This window comes from Hypoxylon trugodes (genome assembly GCF_022578975.1).
Source record: "Hypoxylon trugodes strain CBS 135444 unplaced genomic scaffold F4822scaffold_8, whole genome shotgun sequence".
In the NCBI taxonomy this organism is placed as follows: Eukaryota; Fungi; Ascomycota; class Sordariomycetes; order Xylariales; family Hypoxylaceae; genus Hypoxylon; species Hypoxylon trugodes.
The window spans coordinates 1,980,002-2,004,129 of NW_026250023.1; the positions used below are offsets into that span (position 1 = coordinate 1,980,002).

The 24,128-nt window shown below is 45.8% G+C and overlaps 8 protein-coding genes across 8 annotated transcripts; 5 read left to right on the forward strand and 3 right to left on the reverse strand.

The window, feature by feature from the left end:
* Positions 1–2,236: 2,236 nt before the first annotated feature.
* On the reverse strand, positions 2,237–3,101 carry F4822DRAFT_353838 (cytochrome oxidase c subunit VIb-domain-containing protein). Its single transcript, XM_051455995.1, has 2 exons — positions 2,683–3,101; positions 2,237–2,581 (listed from the first exon to the last, which is right to left on the reverse strand). Exons 1-2 carry the CDS (start codon positions 2,920–2,922, stop codon positions 2,450–2,452), a joined length of 372 nt encoding a protein of 123 aa, XP_051311527.1. The 5' UTR covers positions 2,923–3,101; the 3' UTR covers positions 2,237–2,449.
* Positions 3,102–3,288: 187 nt separating this feature from the next.
* F4822DRAFT_414083 (integral membrane protein S linking to the trans Golgi network-domain-containing protein) lies at positions 3,289–4,724 on the forward strand. The gene is made up of 2 exons (XM_051459098.1): positions 3,289–3,933; positions 3,991–4,724. The coding sequence occupies exons 1-2, from the start codon at positions 3,686–3,688 to the stop codon at positions 4,388–4,390; spliced, it is 648 nt and encodes a 215-aa protein (XP_051311528.1). The 5' UTR covers positions 3,289–3,685; the 3' UTR covers positions 4,391–4,724.
* A 352-nt stretch (positions 4,725–5,076) lies between these two features.
* On the forward strand, positions 5,077–7,439 carry F4822DRAFT_353853 (Adenylosuccinate synthetase). Its single transcript, XM_051455996.1, has 7 exons — positions 5,077–5,428; positions 5,491–5,501; positions 5,596–5,670; positions 5,751–5,781; positions 5,838–6,252; positions 6,296–6,696; positions 6,756–7,439. The coding sequence occupies exons 1-7, from the start codon at positions 5,394–5,396 to the stop codon at positions 7,060–7,062; spliced, it is 1,275 nt and encodes a 424-aa protein (XP_051311529.1). The 5' UTR covers positions 5,077–5,393; the 3' UTR covers positions 7,063–7,439.
* On the reverse strand, positions 7,435–10,177 carry F4822DRAFT_445660 (uncharacterized protein; the record flags this gene model as incomplete). The annotated part of the gene is made up of 3 exons (XM_051463405.1): positions 7,435–9,139; positions 9,195–9,845; positions 9,914–10,177. The coding sequence occupies 3 exons, from the start codon at positions 10,175–10,177 to the stop codon at positions 7,817–7,819; spliced, it is 2,238 nt and encodes a 745-aa protein (XP_051311530.1). The 3' UTR covers positions 7,435–7,816.
* A 765-nt stretch (positions 10,178–10,942) lies between these two features.
* Positions 10,943–12,729, forward strand: F4822DRAFT_414087 (acyl-CoA dehydrogenase NM domain-like protein). Its single transcript, XM_051459099.1, has 3 exons — positions 10,943–11,268; positions 11,342–12,367; positions 12,416–12,729. The coding sequence occupies exons 1-3, from the start codon at positions 11,058–11,060 to the stop codon at positions 12,460–12,462; spliced, it is 1,284 nt and encodes a 427-aa protein (XP_051311531.1). The 5' UTR covers positions 10,943–11,057; the 3' UTR covers positions 12,463–12,729.
* Positions 12,730–13,750: 1,021 nt separating this feature from the next.
* Positions 13,751–15,120, forward strand: F4822DRAFT_353946 (ubiquitin-conjugating enzyme E2-16 kDa). The gene is made up of 5 exons (XM_051455997.1): positions 13,751–13,947; positions 14,174–14,219; positions 14,385–14,414; positions 14,569–14,752; positions 14,804–15,120. The coding sequence occupies exons 1-5, from the start codon at positions 13,904–13,906 to the stop codon at positions 14,941–14,943; spliced, it is 444 nt and encodes a 147-aa protein (XP_051311532.1). The 5' UTR covers positions 13,751–13,903; the 3' UTR covers positions 14,944–15,120.
* Positions 15,121–18,005: 2,885 nt separating this feature from the next.
* Positions 18,006–20,229, forward strand: F4822DRAFT_354026 (ferric reductase NAD binding domain-containing protein). The gene is made up of 3 exons (XM_051455998.1): positions 18,006–18,317; positions 18,374–19,894; positions 19,965–20,229. Exons 1-3 carry the CDS (start codon positions 18,145–18,147, stop codon positions 19,996–19,998), a joined length of 1,728 nt encoding a protein of 575 aa, XP_051311533.1. The 5' UTR covers positions 18,006–18,144; the 3' UTR covers positions 19,999–20,229.
* Positions 20,230–21,652: 1,423 nt separating this feature from the next.
* On the reverse strand, positions 21,653–23,889 carry F4822DRAFT_432612 (uncharacterized protein; the record flags this gene model as incomplete). Its single annotated transcript, XM_051461682.1, has 2 exons — positions 21,653–22,398; positions 23,265–23,889. 2 exons carry the CDS (start codon positions 23,887–23,889, stop codon positions 21,653–21,655), a joined length of 1,371 nt encoding a protein of 456 aa, XP_051311534.1.
* Positions 23,890–24,128: the final 239 nt, after the last annotated feature.

The following is a 24,128-nucleotide window of genomic DNA, read 5'->3' on the forward strand; positions in this document are numbered from 1 at the left end:
TCTCGAGACGGTACTTTACGGTTGGGTCGGGCGAGGGGTGTGCGACTTTCGTACTAGTATAGAAAAATCGAAACGAATAATATTATTGTCTTTTCTTCCGTCTGTCGATGTCGTCGTGGTTTGCTATAATGGGTATTTTTTTTGGTGTTGAGACTTGAAGATAGGGGGGAGGAGGTTGAGGATGCGAGCGAGATTGTGTTGTCGTGTAGTAAACCAAGAAAGTTGCCAGCTGGGTGGGTTATGGGGGCTGGGATCCTTGTGATTGGTCCGTTTAACGTGGATAACTTTGAGTGGAACGTCCTACCGTAGCTGCATAGAAAGTAATTGCACAAACTTCAGCCAAGCATTTCCAAGCCACTCCTGGGACTTGGTCTCGCATAACTGAATTAAAAGCGATCAACCAAGTTTAGCGTATTTATTTAATTGTACCTGTACGGTACAGTACACTTCGATGTTGATTAATATGATCATATTCTAGATCTCCTTTTCTCATATGAAAATAATTCGCCTATAAAAAGTCAGATTGTAATATTTGCTATGATTAAAAAGTTCAATTAATTTCCTTGTGAAAATAGAATGCGATACGTCACATCAGGTGGCATCTTCACATATGCAGCTGTAATGTTATCCTACCCAACAAGGCTTAGCCTTTTTAGATTATTCAGTTACATATGGGCATATTCGCAATATGTCACTGAAATACCTAGGTAGCATCGCGTCAAGAAAAACACACCGTTTAGTTTTTAGCTTTAACTATGCAGTTATCTATCTTACTTTTAGGCTTACGTACATAACACACTAATAGAACGTAAGGGAGAAGCTTGGAAGCCGTCAGGGGTTGACAGGACGATACGTAGAAAATTACCATCAGGATCCATGACTGCCCGTCCCGGCATTTTAAGCCTGTGGACCCCGAGCAAAAAAGGAGGGTCTTCTACACATGTACCCAAAAGCTAAGCCACGATTCGTATTAAAGTATTCAATTTATCCTGCCCAAATATTATGGAGGATTATGTCATATCTCATAAAACTTGACAGCCCAATGCTCAATTCTGCAGATTTTCGCATCTTACTTCGGTCAAATATGTACTTGAATACATTTATAATGTACTGCCACTGCAAGTTCGTCGAAATAGCAATCTTATGAATGAATAATAGTCTCACCTATGTGGTGTATACATATGTGTGCTTCCTCCTTCAATTTCCCCTACTATTATGCTAAGTACTTACAATACAGCACAATGTATTTAATTGTTTCTCCAACAACAGCCTTGGTAAAAAAAGAAGACAGTCTGCCTGCCGAGCTGCCGGTTTAATACGTACGAGATTGGAAGATCAATTTAATCAATTTAATGCGGCTCCAGCCACGAATTTTAATGAACTATTTCAGCTTGACAAGGTATTGTTACCAACCATCCATTCACCCCTGCTGACGCTCATCTGTTCTATGTACTATGTGCCGGCTCTCCGAGACAAATCAGCATCTTCTCCAATGATTTTCGGTGCTGACGTACGGTTATCTTCTAGGAGGATCTGAAAGCTGACAGGTACATTTAAGCCTGCATACTCCGGAGCATACCCAGCGTACAGGTGTTAGAAGTGCTGCGGCGATAATAGGAAGTAAGCCGCATCCGCACCGCAATCCGAGATTGAAATTCCTCCGTCGGTCTGAGAAGTGCCGCCCGGTTTTAAAAACCGGGTTGATTCTACTTCCATTCTACTCGGAACCCATACAAGTTAACGACACCGTATCACTAACATTAGTTGTTGTAGTTTGTTATGTAGATCATGCCGGTCACATACAAAAGAAACCTGTGGTACGAAGATCGCGTTATTGTTGACCCGCTATGTGTAGGCCTCGGGACCCGAGGCCCATACCAGAACAGTTGCAAGTGACCACTGAAGTCATTTCGCAGATCCTTGTATTCGTGGTCTCCTTCCGACAGCCGTTTAGGTCTACATATGGAACTTTCCAACGGTGGAGCTAAATTCCCGTTCACGAGCACGGCCTCAACCGAAAACATTTAGCCCATCGTGGAGAACTAATACATTGTTTAGCAAGCCTTTGAAATACGCAGATACCAACGCATATCTACTCGTCAAAACATGTTCCAGGAGGCCTCTTGACGCCGCAATCTCGGATCACCATAGGGCACTATAAAACCGTGCGTAGATACTAGATGATTGGGATTATCTCCTCGAATCTTCGATCTCTGTATGCTAGTAAACATGCTTGTAAGGAGTCGAAATTTACGGATTCAAGTTCCTGGTTCTCACTTATGCAAGTGAGTTTGAGTAATTATTCGGGTATAGTGGAAAGGAGATTTTCGATATAAGCCGTTTTTCCTATCCAAACTCCATCCAATGCATTTCGTGTTGGCTTTATATACAATATCATACACTTCATGAATGGTCTGCGAATTAAAGGTAAAATGGCAGCGGGCCATATCTATGCCTTCGTGGATCCAGGCGCATCGCCAGGTCCTTCGATAGCCACTTTGTTTGCTCCCTCTTTTTCTAATCGCTCGAGTGTCTTTTTCTTTTGGTGATCGGCAACTCGGTATCGTTTGAAATATGTTACCTATACACAAACACCGGAGTCGGTTAGCCATGTTTCCATACACATCATCGTATTCCACAAAGTCACAAGAGTACAGAAGAGGGGAAAAGAGAAGAACGCACCCATGCACTAGCACAATTTTGTTCGAAAGCCTTATTCTCTTGCGCACATTGCTTATCGGCAATCTTCTTCCCTTCACCGTTCAACGAGTCGATGACGTTGTGCCGGTCTAGACATTGGTAAAAGTTATCGCGCGCATCCCAACATTGCTTGCGCTCTGTCCTATCTGGTGCCCGCGCTCCAGTGCGTACTTCCTCTTTGCGTTTGTCGTCTTCCGAGGTGAATAGACCGAAAAGGCCCATGGTGAGGATTTAGTGTGTAGATGCCTAGCGAATCGGAGTGGAGGTTCGGACTAATTGAATGTCTCGTTTGTTTTCGTCTTTGGCTAATTCGTTCTAAGTTGAACAATTCAATGTTGTCTTTGAGGAGTGACGTAGCCAACTCAAATTGTGAAAATGAAGTATTGCGATACGAATTCGACTTATCCAAGCTCGATAGCTGTAGGTATTGAATTAAGCTTCGATCTGATAGGTCAGGCTCACCAATTACATAAGTCTACAGGGACATCCAGATACACTATAGCAAATCGAGCTAGACAGATTCTTAAAATTAACCCGGTTAGGTAATAAGCCCCTGCGTCACCCTTTTTCTCGTCATACGGTACTCCCATCAACCTTACGGCTTATGATTTTTAGTAGACAATTCGCTGGGCGAAGGCGCATAACGGACTAGCCCAAGTCTAACCTTCGTCAAATTAATAATAACTAAAAACCAACTCTTACGATTCTAAGCTCTCGACAGCATTATCTCCTTCCTTTACGACTTCTACATATCACGATATCCGGTGTCTGCATCAAATAATACAACCCCAATAAAGAACAACCATCTACGTAGACATGGTGGCCTTATAGCGCGACCACGATACATACCACCAAGAAATTCAACTTCGTTTCTATCCACTCATTCAGACTTTTTGATAGCATCGGACGATATTTGTGCGGCATCACCGACCGCTCCATCACCCTCCTCCTCGCCTTCTCTTTTTCCTAATACCACATCTCGAAAATGGCCCGACGAAGAAAGCCGCCACGGTCCGGCGCCGTGAACGAACTCCCACCTCTCCGACTCCTAGGCCAAATCGCCGCGCTACAGAGTATATACTACGCCACAGCACTAGTGTTAATGTTGTTTACATCCCTCGTCGCTGGGACGCGGTTTAATCTCGACCTTGTTTTTGGATGGGCAAACCTTCGCGGTGACACGACGCAAGGGTGGCTTGTGGGATTTGTCTGGTTATGTTGCGCCGGCGTGGTGTTCGTCTCCCCGAAACTTCTAATTCTAGGAGAAACGTATTAACAGCAGAAATATAGTGTTGTGGCAATGGTAGCCTTGATAGGTCGATCGAAACTCGTACTTGATTTCGCGCTTTCCCTGCACTTTATACACCTCGTTATCGTCACCTTTTACACGGGCTTTATACCGAGAAACGTTGCTTGGTGGATTACGATGGTAGCTTCGAGTGTAGTCGCAGTCGCGGGAGGCACTTATGGATGTCAGTGGAGAGAATTACGACCGATTAGTTTTGGAGGCAATGCGAGGAGTAGTAATAACACGGATGGTAGCGCCGAGACTGCCGGGGAAAACGGAACGGCCGGCGGCGAACAAGGTGATGAAGAAATGGGCTTTTCTAGGGGCCGCGGAAGGGGTAGAGGGAGAGACGGCGCGGGCGAATACGAAATGGTTGGTATACAAGATAATGGGGAACGGTAGCATTTTGCTCTCTATTTTGCTACGGGAATGGATGGGGTCGGTCATATTTAGTCGGTCTTGTATCAATACCGCATTGCATGGCGTTGGTTTTTTCTTGAAGAGGGTAATTAAGAGCCTGGACACCCGGGGCTATGTCTGAGTTTACATCATGATATTCTATCTATCTAGGTAGTCATGAGGACAGGGTATTGAAAAGACATGGTACACGTATTAATATGAGATGTTCACAGCCAACACCCAAACTTCCCAAAATAAAACACGATGTCTAAAACTATATACGTATTTGTATCATGACTTGACAGTTAGACTTGATTAGAAATGAGCCAATCCGGAAGAGTCTAATTGAGCACTATGGATACTCCACAAAGGCACCCATGTCTTTAGATCAGTTTGCTTAAAAAATGTAAGGAGTGTTTGAGACAACGAGGTGAAACCTACAATACACCCGATGACACGGCAGTTATACTTAATAATACATACGATTGTTATGGTTTCTTCAAAAGCGGGTATTAAAAATCGGTGAAGAGGTTTTAATAAGTCAGAGATGTTGCTAACAAGAATGAAACTACATGTAACAAGTACCTACCTAGCTACAGGAATAGGCCGGCGTATAGCGGGTGAAAGGAGGTATAACAGCGGACCCGGCGGGCTCGCCCCTTCTGTATACAACACCCCCGGAACTATAAATTTAATACACTATATCGCTCATTCAAAGCCTCCAACTAGGATAATTCTAGGTTAGCCTGCCTTACATAGGACTAGTACAGTGCTAGAAGATACGTGCATGTGCTGTACCTGCCCGATTACCCGGTATACGCCATTAACTATAACCCATCACCCATCACCCATCACCCATAACCCATAATCCATTACCCCACCACCCCGCCATCGAATTCATGTTTTTGCGCGCATCATCTAAAAAATATCGAGACCTTCAATCTTTCGTTTGTCCTGCTTTCGTGTTATTTCTACGCAGCACATTCTATTTAAAACTTTGCCCAACATGGCTACGATAGTGTTAGGAGTCCAATGGGGAGAGTAAGAGTTCCAAACCCCTACTTATACCTGATATTCTTGCTAATTGGTCTTTTTCTATACAGCGAAGGGAAGGGTGAGTAATACTATCAGCTCTCTCCTAAGTAATATTGTTGCACTTAGCACAGCCAAATAAAATAACTCTTTCTTACATATACCCTTCTCTATAGGAAAGCTTTGCGATATCCTCAGCCCTGAAGTCCAAATCTGCGCCAGAGCAACCGGTGGAAGAAACTGCGGTCACAGTAAGATATTTTTACCATTTATAACTCGTCTCCTATATCGGCGAGCCGTATATGTTGACGATTCTTTACTCATTCTTTAGCTGTTGTCGCCGCTGGAACATCGTATGACTTGTATGTATCACAGTCCCCTCCTTACAAACACACTATGTTTAACTGACCATTCAAAGTCATATGTTACCGTCGGGATTGATTCATCCTACAACTACGAACTTGATTGGACCTGGTGTTGTCCTACACGTGCCCACGTTCTTCTCTGAACTTGCCAATATTGAGGCGAAGGGAGTACAAAATGCCCAATCAAGACTCAAGGTCTCAACACGCTGCGCCTTAAACCTCGACCTCCATGCGGCCGCGGACCGTCTTCGTGAAACACAGCTTGGCAAGAAAAACATAGGTACAACAGGAAAGGGTATTGGTCCCTCATACAGCTCCAAGGCTGAGCGAAGCACCGTGCTCCTCGCCGATCTACTCGACGACGATGAGTTCGGCGACAGGATTCGAGCGATGGAGAGGGATTACAAGTTGAGATACGGCGGAAGCTTGGGTGAATATGATGTCGAGGCCGAAATAAAAGAACTTCAGGTAAATATCTCACCCTCTTAAACGTTCTCTTCTCATTCCCCAGGGATACCGTGAAAGGCTCCGCCCCTTTTCCGTAGACGATGTCGAATACCTCGCAGTGGCCCAAAAACAAGGCAAAAAGATCCTCATCGAAGGCGCTCAATCGGCTCTCCTGGATAACACATATGGTACCTGGCCGTATGTCACTTCAACTTCAACCACTTTCGGTGGTGTGATGGCTGGTTTGACTCTCGACTACCGAAAGGTGGACGGTGTTATCGGTGTCCTGAAGGCGTACACCACTCGAGTCGGATCCGGGCCATTCCCCACAGAAGACTTCGGCGACATAAGTAATAAGCTCCAGGAGATAGGACACGAGTTCGGAGTTACCACGGGACGAAGACGTCGCTGCGGATGGCTGGATCTGGTTACCTGCAAATATTCGCACAACGTTAACCACTATACGTATGTACACGCCACAAGGTTCCAGGTAAGGGCATATAGAACTAATTTTCTACCAATAGTGACTTGAACCTCACGAAACTCGACGTCCTCGATACCTTCGAAAAGATCCAGGTGGCCGTGGCCTACAAGCACCCGGATACTGGCGAGGTCATTGATGGCTTCCCCGCGAGCGCGAAGCTCCTATCCCGCGTCCAAGTCGAGTACAAGACCCTTAAAGGCTGGAACACTAAGACGACCGGAACCAAGACCTTCGAAGAACTACCCAAGGAGGCCCGGGAATACATCACCTTCATCGAGGACTTCCTCGGTGTCAAGATCAAGTGGATTGGATGCGGTCCCAAGAGAGAGGACATCATAACCCGCTAACCCTTCAACGGGCCCGGTTTGTAGCACCACCGCCTCCCTATTTATATGATGTCAGCTAAGTAGAGCTTACACGAAACCATGGTGTAGTGCGAGATTATGCCTAACATTAAAAAGAATTCCACTGTCGACAGAGCAGTTATTACGGGGTTGGTGTGCTGAATTTATTTACACTACGGAAAGGGAAAATTATAAAATTCAACAGAAAAAGAAAATATGGCAAATTACTTCTTACGTGGATTCTAGAGGCAAGTGCTCTCTTAGATCTAGATCCGGCGACGGGTTGCCCCTATTTGCTAGAGGAGTGATAAATAAATCGGTGGTCGAATCTAGACAGCGGGGATTTAAACTCGTTTTCTTAGAACGCGGCGTGGCGGATGAGATTGTGGCGCTTCCTAAGTAGGTGTTTATATAGAGGAAAGGAATTGTCAACCCCTAAAATGTGTTTTTTTAATCGTGACTTGGCACTCTCCCTGCCTTTGACATGGGGAATTTTATAATACGATACATATGGATACACATGAATTTGATAGGATATATAGGTATTTTCTAGCTCATTCTAAGCCTATCTATCTGTATCCCCATGTACGATGGCGAATTCCATCGCCAATACACAACTTAGCAAGACGCGAATCTGTAGCGATTGCTCACCAATATTCTTACGCCATTTTACTCCTCGAATATCACCATCCTATAGATATCGTTCTTTGGTTAACCCCTAATATAAAAATAACCCCGTTAATGTTCTATCCATAAGTTATGAATGACTACTGTGCCGACTCTCAAGACAATCAGGAGGACAGAAAGGATCCGAGTTCCCCGGCTCACCTTGTGACTCGGACCAAGTATCCGGATGACAAGAATCGGGATCGGCATCCTCGATTATATTGTCCCTATCCCGCGTCCAGATAACTTCACCTTCCGGAGTGATGATTTCGTTCTGGGTTTCAGCTGTAGAACATGGTACATCAGAATCGCATGTGTCTACAGGAAATGCTGGCGTCCTAAGTTCGAAAAACTTGACCGGTGAATCGGTAAAAGGTATTAGGCGTGTATACATAGACTCAGGTGTCTTACCGATCGATGAGACCCGGGCTGGAGGTGAAATTGACTCGTCTGTGCTCCAACTTGGGCTACTTTGAAGTATTGGGCTCCCGGATCGATCTAATAATATGATGCGATGAGGACTTGGTGTAGAGGATCTGGATGTCCATTGGATCTCCCGCGTGCCATCCGCAAGCCCATATTCGTGTGGCCCAGTGTTACTGCGGCTGATTGTTAATGGTTTAGGACATAAACCGGCATCAGCCCCTACAGGAGTATGTGAACATTCTAGTAGGGTCTCAATCTGAGTGGACGAGATGGAGGCAGTGCCTTCGATGAAGCCTTCAGCGGGCTCTGCTGGTGACTTGATTTCATCTGGGGTTGTCACTTCCGATAAGCGGCTGCGCTGTCCTCTTCGTCTCTGTCCACGCCTCTGCGAGGGTCTTGATACCGGGCTTACAACACCTGACTGTGGGTTCGACGACGAGGGGGTATTAAAAGGGATAGTCAGAGGCATTTCGAGCACAGCTAGTTCGGATAGAGACATTTCTTCATTAGGACTCATAGCACCGCTGTAGTATGGCGTATGTGAAGTCGGAGAGCTCCCTGAGAACCCGGTTGAAGATCCGGAAGTCTTAGAAGCTTTTTCGAAACTTGGTCTCGATGAAAGTCGGTCCAGTTCTCCCGTAGCAATCATCATACTTGCCATCGCCAATGGATCGAAGTGATGTCTGATATTATGGGGAAGACCCGCAGCGTTGGATTCCGGAGTGTTGAATAGTGGAGTCTCTTCACCAGATGATGGCCAGTTATTTACTGACTCGCGAGCGAGGAGTCGACGTTCCTTGCTACCCCGGCGTGCTGGTAGGTCTGATCGGATTGTAAAGGTGGATGAACCTGAGCGCCGTAGCTTTTTGCCGAGAGATCGGAATTGTCTCGTAACGATATTACGGATATGAAAATGATGCCAATGTCGATTCTTCTCGAGCTGGGAACGCAGCTGGGTTATCTGGTCTTGATTTTGATTTTCTATAACCTAGATACACTACTGGTTAATAAAAATTGCGTATGAGGTTGAAAGCAACGCCTACCTTTGATTCGAATAGTGATCTGTCGAAATCGTCCAATTGTCGATGAAGCTCCGGGCATGAGTTGAGTGCGTATCTCTGGATAGCATGGAATCGTGCATCATGTTGCGATAGGTATGAACATGACTTGTTGTCAGATGTATCTTCACTACCGCTACCATTCTCAACGTTGCCATTGTCGCGAGCCATCTCGATAGGGTCGTTGACGTGTGTACGGTAGGCGTGGTTCGAATTCGAAACTTCTGACACTTCATGTTTCTGACGAGGTTTCCTCTTTTCCCAGTCTCTATCCCAATCGATAGACCCGGATGTATTGGAATTGAGATTATGGGAATCGGTGGACGGATCTGCACTTTGGCTTGATTCTTTCAGGTCACTGAGCCCATCTCGTAACAATTTGGAAAGTTTGTCGCTTTCAGAACTCTGGGGACCATCTAGACCAGTACCAGATTGTGCAGTTGACCGATTCCGCCTGGGAGGTTGTACTACAATAGTTGGGCAGGCGAAATTCAATACATTCTCGACTTTGTCTCCTGGATTAATGGGCTCGAGTGGCGTATTTTGATCCGTGAGATCGGCCCCATCTTGTAGACAATCTGGGCAGGAAACACCAGATAACCAGACAGAAACTAGGTCATCCTCATTGTCATGTTCCTAACGATGTCTGGGATCCTGGGAGTCAACTGGGTTCGGACTGACTGGTGTGAGCGATCGATCTCTACAAGCTTCGGAGGTCCGGCGCGTCTGGCCAATAGAACAAGCTCCAGACACAACCAACCGTGAAGGTAGATGGTGCACTTTAGGTGCGAAGAGCCAGTGTTCATCTTCATATTCTCGGCTGTTCTCCTTCTGATGTTGCTCGATAATCGGTGCCGATTTGCAGCTGTGAGAGTGACATCTATGAGATGGATATCGACCGCTATTGGAGTGTCCCGTCGAGTGGGGCGATAGCAGATGTGATCCGGCGGAAAAGAGGGGAAATCCATAGTCTACAGCATTCATCACGAGGGTTTCATGGTTGTTCAGGTTCATGCTTTACGAAATGGGAGCTGATGGTCTTGAAAAAATGTGATAGTTGGCGGCGAATACGGAAAGAAAATGCTTTAAGAACGTATCGCCACTTGGTAAAGGTAGAGAACATGATTATAGGGGCAGGTATGGGATAGGAGCTTTGTCGAGAGACGAAAATGAGAGAATAGGGAATGCTGGTGGAGTGGAATTAGGAATAATTGAAGCTTTAAAACTTGAAGATTACATGTATATGAACTACATGCAAAGAAGATGAATGATATATGTAACTGTCACCCAGTGACTTCCATATTATGAGATATCATCACGATGCTTACCCCTTTTTGAGTCGTTACTGCCAACGGGTGTGATTTAGTTCTTCTACCTGCGCCTACTGTGCGAGATTTGAGCGGAATAAAGATACAGAAAGTGTATTTTAGAGTGACACAACAGGAAAATCCAACCTTATATATTAAACCTTCCGGAGTTTAAGGTTGGTAACACTTGTTACTTCTAGATTAGGTGAGAAGCATATATGTATGTGGCTTCGTGAGTGGTGAGGTATGTGGCTTGAAGGTACTAAGAGGTACTTCCATATTTTAGACCCGGGTTCGTTAGCATGCATACTGCAGGTGGATGACCGTTATTAACCGAATTAAGTTTGGCTTGAATGCACCGTTTATTTCCGACTTTTAAAAAGAATACCGAGGCCGTTGTATCGGAAAGCATCATTCCTTTTTCGTATTCGTCGGTTCTCAAAGTCCGGCCCCGCAAGCCGTAACCGCCTCCATTACCTATAATGAATTGCTTTGATCCTCGGCACGCTCACCTCTTTTTCTTCCAATTGAGAGTGCAGCCATGCTACGTTCATCATTATCACGAGTATCAAGACCGTTGACCCTCTCGGTAAGGCAATGGCAATCTTTCAGAAGTTATGCTTCCACTCCCAAGTCTCTGTTTGATTGGGAAGACCCACTAGCTAGCAAGAACTTGTTTACCGAGGAAGAGTTGGCCATTTCGGAGACAGCAGAACGGTATTGCCAAGAGCAGTTGTTGCCACGAGTCCTACGTGAGACTTCCTAACCAAAATATTCATTTCATGTGATTTGGGATCTTGCTTGCTGACCATGCTACGCATTTAGAGGCGTACCGCGATGAGCACTATGACCCCGCTATCCTACTTGAGATGGGTGAGCTGGGTCTTCTCGGCGCAAATATCCACGGATATGGCTGTGCTGGCGCATCTACCGTGGCTTCTGGCTTGATCACTCGAGCTGTAGAACGAGTTGATAGTGGGTATCGGTCGGGCATGTCCGTTCAATCTTCATTAGTCATGGGCGGGATCTACGAATTTGGAACTGCTGAGCAGAAGGAGAAATACCTACCCGAAATGGCAAAAGGTAAACTACTCGGTGCATTTGGGCTTACGGAACCCAACCATGGTAGCGACCCAGGCTCAATGGAATCCACGGCTCGACCGCACCCGACCAAAAAGGGTTACCTCCTTTTGAGTGGCTCCAAAACCTGGATTACTAACTCGCCTATTGCGGATGTGCTTATGGTATGGGCAAAGCTGCAGGAAACCGGCAAAATTAGGGGATTCCTGATAGATCGAAAGGAGTGCCCATCAGGTACGTTGGAGACGCCAGCCATCAAGAACAAAACAGGCCTCCGGGCTAGCATCACTGGTATGATTCATATGGAAGATGTTCCCGTACCAGAAGCAAATATGTTCCCTGATGTTGAGGGCTTATCGGGTCCGTTCACATGTCTGAATAGTGCTCGTTATGGTATCTCTTTTGGTACTATGGGGGCGTTGGAAGACTGCATCACCCGAGCGCGGGAATATGCCCTAGAGCGCAAGCAGTTCAAAGGCAACCCTCTAGCTAAATATCAGCTAGTCCAGAAGAAACTTGCGGATGCTGCAACAGATGCTTCGTATGGTGTATTGGCCTCGATACAAGTCGGTAGACTAAAGGATGAAGGGAAGGTTACACCGGAGATGATTAGTATTGTGAAAAGGCAGAATTGTGACCGCGCACTCATAAACGCGAGGGCATTGCAAGAAATTTTCGGAGGCAACGCTGTTAGCGATGAATATGGCATTGGGAGACACGTGGCCAACTTGTTCGTGACTCAAACTTACGAAGGGCAGAGTGATATTCATAGTAAGTGAATCCACATTTGGACCATGATTGTTGCTAACGGGAGTCTAGGCCTTATCCTAGGGAGGGCCATAACAGGGCTGCAGGCTTTCGTATGATGATATAGGGTAATTAGAAATATGTAGTTGAGGGAACTATGCGTTTGAAATTCACCATACGTCGATCTTCAAAACGCAACCCCGGCACGGGTTTATGCAGGCGGCCGTTCCGCGTTGCCACATGGAGTTACTGTGCACAACACATCTATTTGACTAAGATACCTAGACTTTGCCGGTCATTATGTACTTTGCCGTCGGTATTCCAGCAGATATCCTCATAGAGTCGTGATTACGATGCTGTCGATAATATAGACGTATTTTTCAGAATTTGAATAACGGTTCCGTATTATAATTCGCCTAGATACCCTGATCGTAAGTACCCAAACCTCTTAGCCGTGCATCATGTTTGGTCATCAAGGTGACTGAAACGGTGAGCGTTATACCCACTATTGCTACAAGTACATCCAAGTACTTGGCGTAACAAACTGGGTATATGAAATGTGACAGAACAGCCTAGATAATAACCTAAGTAATTGCAAACCTGACTCATCATAATTTAGAAAAATCAGTAACCCAAAGGTGGTGAAGCATGAGTAATGTAATAGATGACTGTGAAGTGATTGGATATTCAATGATGGACTTTCAAGGCTGGAAGGTTCGGGCGGCTTTTTAGTACCTAGACACAAAAAGTTAGGTGCCTACGAGTACCACCAACGTACCTGAGTTGCCTTAAAGCTGATTAGGATTGGTCGACCTCGTGGCGGTGTGGAGTCCGTTCTTTCCGTGTAACAATTAAGCCTAAGGCGCCGTTTCTTCGGGTCCAATAGGCATAGACCGGTTTCTCCTAATTGGTAGAACCAGGAATGAGCTTGCCTGTTCTAAGTCGGACTCGTCTACCAATACCCATAAGGTAGGTACACCGGGTACTTTAAGTACATAAAGTAGTCGCGCACACTCCGAACTAAGCCACTCCAGTCACTGCTACTTAAGATTTAAGAGTGAAAACGTTCTTGATTGGGTTAAGGGGAAAATACTTGCCTGTCCTTTCCTCTTCTTTGTCAAAAATTGGTCTGTGCTGATTTTTAGTGCCTTTCTATTGATTCCGTCAGCTGAAAAGACCTGCCCAACTTTCTTTCTCCCCGCTACCATTACCATTTACCAATCTTTCGCCATTTACAACAAGTCACGATCATAACCATCACGAATCCCGACCGACATTAATAATAATACCAACAAAACAAACTACCTTACCCTTCCCTCCCGAACCTCATATATTTGGAGATTGACCCAAGGTCTTCCGAATTTTCTTCTACCTCTCTGGTAAGCCGGACCTATATTTTTCCTCCCCTCTTTGTTTGCAGGCTTGCCTCTCTGTAACTCCATCCATTTCTCCCGCATTCCATAAACTGACCGCAAGTATAAATAGCCGTTTTCTTAACAGCAGAGATATCGCCTCCGAGCAAGGAATACTACATTCCACCGCAAACCACACTCCTACACAATGGCGTTGAAGCGCATCAACAAGGAACTCACAGACTTGGGCCGGTATGTTGACTTCGTTTTTTTTTTTTTTATCGTGGGGCGGACATATGTTTGACGATGCTACTTGTCTCTATCTTCAGTGAGCCCAAGGTGGGGCCGCTATACCAAGTAGAGCGGGGTCTTTGTATATGATAGCCTCGTTGACATGTTACATCTATTTGTATCTCGATAATAATTGTTTGAAAAATGCATTTTTTGTTTGATAGTATTGCTAACGACTTTCTCACAGTGACCCGCCCTCATCATGCTCTGCCGGCCCCGTCGGTGAAGATCTGGTAGGCATCACATTACCAACCCCCCCACCAAGGATTGATAGGCAACAGACTATCTCTACGCTGCGCGACTCAGGCGGTTATCGGGTAGCGAGGGATACTCTAGCGCTTTGGAAATCAACATGCACCGGGCACGTGGACTATTGCTGACGTTATGCTTTTGTACAGTTCCACTGGCAAGCAACGATTATGGGACCTGTAAGTCTTCCCCATCCATATTCTTATCTCCCTGGGCAAATATGTTTCTTGAGCTCCATGCTTGGCAGCTATGCTACACATGAGATGGGTTCGACTCTGGGGTCAATAGTGTATATCGCATACGCAAGTTCGGAAAACTAACTAGTCGTCTTAGGGTGATTCGCCGTACTCTGGAGGTGTTTTCTTTCTTGCCATCCACTTTCCGACAGACTATCCCTTCAAGCCCCCTAAGGTTAACTTCACAACTCGCATCTACCACCCCAACATCAACTCCAACGGCAGCATCTGTCTAGACATCCTAAGAGACCAATGGAGTCCGGCGTTGACCATTTCTAAGGGTAAGCATCTGATTCGTTTGTGCTATATATCTATATACTAATTTGTTTCAGTCCTCCTTTCTATTTGCTCTATGCTTACCGACCCCAACCCCGATGACCCGCTCGTCCCCGAGATTGCACATGTATACAAGACGGACCGCGCGAGATATGAGGCTACAGCTCGTGAGTGGACTCGCAAGTATGCTATCTAGGGTGCGTAGCATGGGGACTTCGCTGGCGAGGCATCACAAGGCTTGATATGGGAGTAGGCAACCAGCAGAGCATTTATTGGTAGTGGTACTAGGAGGGACGCGGAGAGGGTTTCCTTCCAACCTATGCAATACGATATGCATTCGCCGGTGTCTCTGTCCATTCGTCGTTATGGCTTAGTGTGCCTCTCGATGAACTTCTTCGAGCACATGAATTTATTAGGAATGGGTTTGAGAATGACTTGCTAAGAAGGACAAAGTTTTACAAAGAACAGGCATAAGTTTACGGGAGTGATTAGGAGGAGGCTCGGCTTTGCATTTCCAACCTCGTTGACTTTGACCCCGGATCTGTTATAATGCACCTTTCCCTATTATTTTTCGCTGCCATCTCTTTCGTGACATTTGGAGCATATTCTAGACCATTGCAGTTTGCATCGCGTATAATTTACAGGACTCCGGTACATAACATGACGTACGTTTTACAGACCTTTAGTAGATGGCATTCCCATAGGCCGTCGAGTATATTTAGGACAATAAGTTGTTGTGTACGGACGCCCGCCGATATCGCGTCTGCTAAATCCTAGTTTCTATTTTGGACTAGGGTGTCTACAAAATAACATCTTGGGACAATCTAGAGTAGTATTTCAGCTTTCATATGGTACATATTGCCCCCTGTTTGAACCGCGTAATTAGCATCGAATGATAAACTTATACGCCACCTTTCCCTCGTACTGGGTCGTACGGTGATGGGACGTTTCTATGTATATTGGCTCTTTGGGTGTGTTTAAACAATCCTATGACGGAAAGTGGAAAATGAAATCAAATATGGTAGAGATAAGATGATTGGATTTCGGTATTCGTGGTTGGTAGGAGTCGAAGGATTTGTTTCTCCCTAATCTACATCTATGATTCAAGTGGCTTGAAACATAATGAACGCCAACAGGATGTGTAGATACCCAAGGTGCTTAGGGTATTCATACAAATTTCGTTAGAACACGAGGGGATTGTCAACTTCAAATGCGGGATATAATTGTCTTTACATACTGCTTGGTCGAATGAGATCGACTGCTGGAATTTAGTGCATTATGTGACGACATTGTATACCAGAATATGGCGCCTTATGGGTAGTTGAAGTTTTTCAGTGGATATCGTGGGTATTTCGAATCGTATCAAACCAGTAATTCGTCATTTTGCTTGTGATATGGTTGAGCCCGCGATTTTGTCTGTATTAGTCCATCGGGTTATCTAATTCTTGTTAAACAAAACGAAGGGGTAATTATTGCAGCATGTCGAACCGAATAGCTGTTCCAGTTTTAAACCAGGGTTGCGTTATTATGAGCCGCTTTATTTTCGATGTTCTGCTCCGTAATGGTTTGAGGTTAGGTACCTAGGTATTTATTGTAGGTACATTTTAGTGGCCCTGTCGCGAATCTGCCGAGACAGCCGATTGAGATAAGATTCGGTTTTATTGAGTATGGCTTGCTTATCTAAACTTTCATAATCGATTTAATTGTATTCGTCGAAGAGTTAATCCACTAAGACGGTCTAGTGACGCATATGCTATTCTTAAAATCAATTATAAACCACAAGATTCAAAATATTAAAAACCATCCAACCAAATTATTCATATCATGTCAATTGTATTGGGCATGAAATCGGTCGGCGCTTGTCTCTTTTTGCTACAGAACCCTTGGCGGTTCGAGTCTCGGATGTGTTAAAGACCCCTGACGAAACATTCTGAGGCATAGGCGCCGTGGATCATAAGGGAACCGACCAATAACTATTCAGGTCGAGACCTTTTCCTCTCCACATTCCAAACCAGAGTCCAAGCCTCATCCTCCTCAACTCCACTATTCTCTTTTTCCTTCGCTCTTCGCTTCTTGTACCAAAGCTGTAACAATTTGTCCTTGGTTATCTACAATGGTTCTAGTATCGCTGAGGATTACGCAGACCCTTTCATATATATCCCGTATCGAGTCTGTATCCTCACGATGACAGTGGCGCCATTACCCACATCTTCAACCCTGTAAGGATCTGGAGATCAGACAGGACCAGCCCGGGACTAGAGGTCGGTACAGAAGGCGAACGAAGATTCGTCTATCATTCAGCGCCTTCGATACTAGTTAGCAACAAGTGTTGTCTTTCCTATAGTGAATAGTACTTTCAACACTTATACTATTCATCATCACAATCATAATCGTGATTATTATGAAGAAATATAACAACGAATCATAGCATTACAATCATCGATTCGAAGCAGGCGTACCATCTAACTAGAAAACTTACATTCTGAGCCTCTTCTCGTGTACCGGCCTCGAAACCATTTGTGGCAAGGCTGTAACCGCTTCTTGGCTAGATCCAGACCCATCTACCAAGAACCCCCTGGCCGATGTTACCTGTACCTTGTCGCAGGTGTCTCGACCACGCGAACTCCCACCTCTAATCTGACTTTTTCATAAGTTACTGGTACATGGCTATGAACTCGTATACCCTTGTATTTTCTTCACCAAACCCCCTAGGATCACATCATTTGTTCCTTTCCTCTTACAAAGTATCTTTTTCATTCTTCTCGATGCCAATTTTCGATATGTAAACTAGGGCTTTCGAAGCATTTTATCACCTAATTGGTTCCAGCCGTAGTAGCGTTGACGTTAACTACCCCTAACGTGGTGTCTGTACCCAGGTATGATCCACGGAAATGGCCTGATGTTTCCTATTCTTGGCGGTCTCCCATAATATCCACTGCTTTCCCGCTTCTTGCATGAGATCTTCGGAACCCTTCTCTCCTTTCCCTTCGTTTCCCTCACAAACGTCTTTTTCCAGTCCTTCTTCGTCGTAGGTGCGCTGTGCGATTCTTGCGTTGGCTGACAGGCAGCTGCAACAGCAGGCTTCCAGGTCGACTTTCCATTCTTTTGATCTATTCATTTTCGCCCGTTACCTCGAAGCAATATCTTTTACTTTCGATGGCTTTGTGCCCGTTCAGCAGGCTCTGAATTAGCGTTATCTGTTTTTTCCGTACCGAGGGACGAGGCTCTAAAATATAATCAAAAAGTCTAATAAGGAACGAGGAGGCATCGGTGGTGTTGGATTGGTAGCTCTGTGTGTCAAGATATTAAAGAGATTTGGAAATTTTTAGTGGACGAATCTACCGAAAAGCGATATAACGACCACGATCGAAAGAGTTATACGAACCGTTAAGTCAAGATGTCGTTCTACAATGCGGACCAATACATGGGGGAGAAGCCGTCGGAGAGGTCAAGATGGACGCCGTTGACGAGGATGTTATTGTCGGGAGAGATGACGCAGGAGCGGCAAAAAGAATTGACAATGCGCGAGAAATTCGACAAGTGGATGATTAACGAGGGTTACCGAAGATTGTTCGTATCTATTGTAAGTTCTATTTGTGAGACAAGCGTACTGACCATGATAATAGTTTCGTCTTCGTTTTCATGGCTCTCCACGCCCTTGTATTCGCTTTCGGTTTCGTCAACTACGCTGTCAAGGACAATTTGCAAATAGCAAGAGATGTATTTGGACCGACATATATGATTGCTAGATCAGCAGCACTGGTGCTTCATCTGGACGTTGCCTTAATTCTGCTGCCGGTCTGCAGGACATTTATCTCCATGGCGAGACAAACGCCTCTTAATGGTATTATCCAGTTCGACAAGAACATCACCTTCCACATCACTACCGCGTGGTCGATCTTCTTCTTTTCCTGGGTCCACACGATAGCTCACTGGAACAATTTGGCGCAAATTGCTGCTAAGAACAACCTTGGATTTTGGGGATGGTTGGTTGCGAACTTGGTGTCGGGACCGGGCTGGACGGGATATATCATGTTGATTGCGCTCACGGGAATGGTGTTGACCTCATACGAGAAGCCGAGACGTGCTAACTACGAACGATTCTGGTACACCCACCACATGTTCATCGTTTTCTTCTTTTTCTGGTCCTTCCACGGTGCTTTTTGCATGATCCAGCCTGATTTCGCGCCGTTCTGCGTCTCGATCGGTACCACTGCGATCGGTGTGTTCTGGCAATACTGGATGGTTGGAGGGTTTATCTATCTGGCCGAACGTGTTGCCCGTGAATTGCGTGGTCGCCACAAGACTTACATCTCCAAGGTCATTCAACATCCCAGCAACGTGTGCGAGATTCAAATTAAGAAAGAGAACACGAAGACCAAGGCTGGACAGTACATTTTCTTCTGCTGCCCAGAAGTTTCCCTTTGGCAATATCACCCGTTTACCTTGACAAGCGCGCCTGAAGAGGATTACATCTCGATCCATATGCGTGTGGTGGGTGATTTCACACGTGCCGTCTCCTCAGCTCTCGGGTGCGAATTTGGCAAGAAGGACAGCAAGGATGCCTCGAAAGTCGTGGGTGTTGACGGTCAGAACAGTGACGTGGACCCCGCCCTCAGGAGAGTCCTACCCCGTGTTTACATCGACGGTCCATTCGGATCCGCTTCTGAAGATGTGTTCAAGTACGAGGTCTCCGTTCTCTGTGGTGCTGGTATCGGTGTTACACCTTTCGCGTCTATTCTGAAGTCGATCTGGTATCGCATGAACTACCCGCAGAAGAAGACGCGGCTTGCGAAGGTTTACTTTTTCTGGATCTGCAGAGATTTCGGTTCCTTCGAATGGTTCCGTTCGTTGCTCATGGCCATCGAGGCTCAGGACGTCGACGGCCGAATCGAAATCCACACCTACCTCACGGCTAAGATCAAGGCCGACGACGCGACAAACATCATGATCAACGACGCCAACGCCGACAAGGATACGATTACTGGACTGCGAAGTCCCACGAATTTCGGACGGCCGAACTGGGATATGATCTTCCGAGGTATCAGGAAGCTTCACGCGCCTGCTGAGGCGGGTGTGTTCTTCTGTGGACCTAAGGGTCTTGGTAGTGCGCTCCATGTCTACTGCAACAAATATAGCGAACCTGGGTGAGTGCTTTCCTAAGTTTAATTTCCTTTATAGGTACAACCTGTAGAATAAGAGCTAACTAGATTATAGCTTTTCCTTTGTCTGGGGCAAGGAAAACTTTTAAACTTGCGTATCGTCAAATGCTTGGTCGGCATGTTTCCAGCAAATGTCAGAATGTTTGCTTAATCGCTGGCGCTGGACGCGGATGGCCATTGTATTTGTGTATTAATCAAACTAGTTCGCAAACATTTTCTGGTTTCTTGGGCCTCAGGGTGAAGCCAGATTGCTGGGCTACTCTCACGTAGACTTGGAACGTCCAGCCGGTGTCCCTAATAGGTTCGAGCAATGGACTGGAGTATATGACTTGGCCGGAGAGAACACATCACGAGGCGAAATTAATGAATACCTGGACTCGGGTTAGAGGCCTCCGAGATTCCCGCTTCAAGAGAGGATTCTACGATATATGGGGATAGGAGTTGGAAACCTTGGAGCTGGAGCTGTAGAAGATGTTGATTACCATATACCTTGTATCTAGTTTACTTAAACCTGCAATATCCTTTACATTTAGACTTCAATATTTGGTATATGATCGTGATTCTAGTTAGTGTATGTGAAAGTCTTAAATGTCTGCATTATTTGGACGAGACACCATATGTAAATGATCAAAGAGGAAGAGCGGCGAAATCACTAGATAGTATTAAGATTGAAGTTATTTTTCGAACACTAAATAATCTAGATCTTTAGGTAGATATTAAGCGGCTCCTTCTGCGGCTCTTAGACCAACTTTTAAGCACCAGTGAGTGAAGAAGAGAATAACATCAAATTCTGAACAGGCAACTTGATCCGTACCACGTGGGCAAAGCAAGTAATACGATTGGTTCATACTTAAGCCAAGAGTACGAAAGGAAAGGGAAATGAAGAAGCCAAGCATAAGATCGATTTCAGATTTTACGGCTCGCCTCAGGTTTCCAAAACAGCTTGGGAAGCCTGCCTGCGTCTGGGTCGGGAGTCGGCATTAAACTGCAAGCCTGCCTGCCTACTAACTGCCGCCCATATACTCCGTCCGATATAAGTACTTCCTTATGGCACGATCGATATATGGTACGTGAGGCTCTGACCCCCACAGAGCTGGGTCCGACCATGCATGTCAGCAAAAAGCAAAGCGGCGCGGGAGGAATTGAGGTCGCTGCTGTGAAACGCGTCTGGTCTGGACGGCGTTTCGATTGGGTTGGCGGAGGTACGTAAGCTGTTTTTGCTTCTCATTCGTATTTCAATTCAATCTATGTCTGCAGAGGAAATATAATGTTCTTTTACGAACTTGCAAGATGTAGTATTAAATTGTTTCTTGAACTTGCGCCGCATATAGTGATTTGGTAAGCGTTTGCGGAAGTAGGGGAGTGAGAAGCTAAGACATACAAGGGCGCGAATTAAGGGGAAGCAGCATGTGGCGCGGGCGTCTACTTAAAGGGGGGGACGGGAATTCCATCTTGGCAAACCGCCATGATTTTGTTATTTAATGCCGATACTCCGGTCTTCACAGTGGTTCTTCATTCAGGAGTATCTTGAAAGCCCTACCTGATGATATTATTATATTATTGCTCACTAAGATCCCGTAGCTGGGCGTAGTCTACCTAGGTTTTTAGACGCCATCCCATAACATACTCCCGAAAACCTTTTAGCCAAATGCCTTCCAGACTGACCATAATAACCGTAGTGATGCTAGCGAGATGGCCGGTGTGTAACTCGAAAAGTCCGAGTCCGCGTTAGGATATGTGGCGTCATGCCGACGACCCGTTTCTATCCTTATTACTAATATCCTTGAGCTCCAGATCTCCAAATTCATCGCCACTTTCATAGAGCTGGAAGTCCCATTGAATCGTCACTGGCGGATCGTTCGTTATTGTATGCGAATGATCGACTCCGTTGATTGACTCGGAAGAGTCCTCGCTACCCCTTTTCGGCTCGGTAGCCGTGACCCACAATTCAGGGGGATCTTCCTCAGTCCAATTCCAGGGGAATTTAACAGCATCACGCTGTAGTTGATTCGCGCTATCCTGGGAAACCCTATCCGAGGTGAGGGTGCTGCCGCGATGACGCGGTGGTTTAGCCGGCGGCGTGGGTGGTCTTACCAGTTGATAGTTAGAACCGAATATACCGTCGCGGCTGTCAAGCCAATTATCACTCGAATTTGCTTCGGCAGCACACGCTTCACAAAGTCCGGGCCGCTGGATCGCGAGCCCGCGATCTTCCGTGAGTGAGAGGTCCCCGACCAGTGCACATGGCTTCATAAAGCCCTTGAGGCCACCGATGCTACCACGTTTCCGCGGTTGAGCTGCATTGCAGTAGATTAGGGCCCGTGGCGGCGTCACATCGAGATCTTCGTGGCCGCATCCGTAGTAGACGCGCCTTAGTTGACACATGTGAATGATATCGGATGAAATAATGTGGCAATTATGATGGTGATGGAGATCAGCGATGAGTTTTGGTTGATGAAGAACTGCATTGAAATGATCTAGTATCGTGACTGTAGATGGATCAGCTGTTAAGCGAAGGCCAACCGGCTATTTTCGGTGAGTTGAGAATTATGTCGATAAAAATTGTATTCACATCTGTTTTTATTACTCCTCAAATTTGGTATGGTGGAAGTAGCTCCGGTTCTAATAAGGAGTGCGCGAATACCTACCCTCGAGCAGAGTTACCTGTGCACGGCGCATGACAGTTTAAGATTTCAGCTGTGCGGTATGCGTACCGCTAACACGGTGATGTAGAGATTCACTGCAGGTATGCGAATTGGTCGGTTCTAATTCCGAATTTGTATCACGTTTGCTTTGGGCACTGGCCTATATGTGGCGAGTGCGTGCTATTTCGACTCCAATTTCGCTTTTCATTATTGGTGAATTACTTAAGGTATGCTTACATCTCTAACTTATCTGGGCGCCTAGTCTGTGAGCTTTCATAACTTTACTTTCCTCATCTGAGGACCGTGTCGATACGATTAACAGTTCAACTTCATCAGTGTGGGCTTTTAGTATCTACTTTACACGGTGGTAGTGAGGATTTAAATTTCATTACTTTTTGACAGTACGTCCTACGACCGAGCTTTGAACTGTAGCTTCGGCTGATTCTTAGGGGAGCGTTCGTTATGGATTCATCTAAAGTTAGGTATATGTTACGGTCTAAGCAACAACATGTAAAATCTACTCCTTATTGTAAATACATTTAAATATTAATCATATTATCGTATGATATAATTCCTAAAGTGACCATTTAATTATAATGCCGTAAATTTTCGTGACCCCTCATTGATTCAATGATTTTCAACCCAATAAATACCACCCAACGTGAGAAAAAGACCCGAAATCAGGCCTCTCAATCGCGACCCAAACTAACATCTATACTCGATAAACAATCCTGCGTTCTCGCTTCTCTTCAAGAAGATATTCCCATTTGTAGTGGATGCTTTCTCGAGTATAATGTAGATATTATCCGTGCAATTAATTTTACCCGGACCCGAGGAGTGATACGTCCCCTTGACCTCTCGATCCCATCCCGTGAACTCCGTATGGAACTCCCACTCGGAACCAGCGGTGTCAAACGGACCCACAGCAGCAGCCGACACACCCGCGGTCGCATTCTCGGGGAACCCGGAGAGTTGACGGGCGGTCAGCAGACCATCGCCACCAGCTACCAAGACACCTTTATCCGCATCGTCCTGCGCCCATCCGAATGCACATCCCGTCGCTTCCTTGGGAAACTTGCCGAATGCCGCCGCTTGTTTGATATTTAAGCGTGTCTCGTTGTGGTATTGCACGTGGAAATCGGTCACCGGTGGTGTTACGAGATCCGGAGAGTTCGGGAATAATGTGTATAGCGCACTCGCATATATCCTTACCGTCTTGTTGACTTCCGGACAGAAAGGTGTGCTGTCGGCCGGCATTACTGTCTTAGCGGGGAGCGCCGTTGCGAGGGTGGCGACGGAGGCGAGTGAGGTGATGATTTTCCCGAATGAAGGCATTTTCAACGGCTTTTTGCAGCGGCGAGGGGTTCTTGGGTCACACAGTTTATTATATGGTCTTTTGTGAACTGGAGTCGAAAAAACGGTGCGAGCATCAAGACACAAGAGAATTAGAAGTGGCGAGCTGAGCCTTATGATGATAAACTACTGCATCTTAAAATAGAGATCTGCGCTGGATTGCTGATGATGACGCACGATTTATATTAAGACCTCCGCCCCGTATCCGGGTCAGTCCGGTA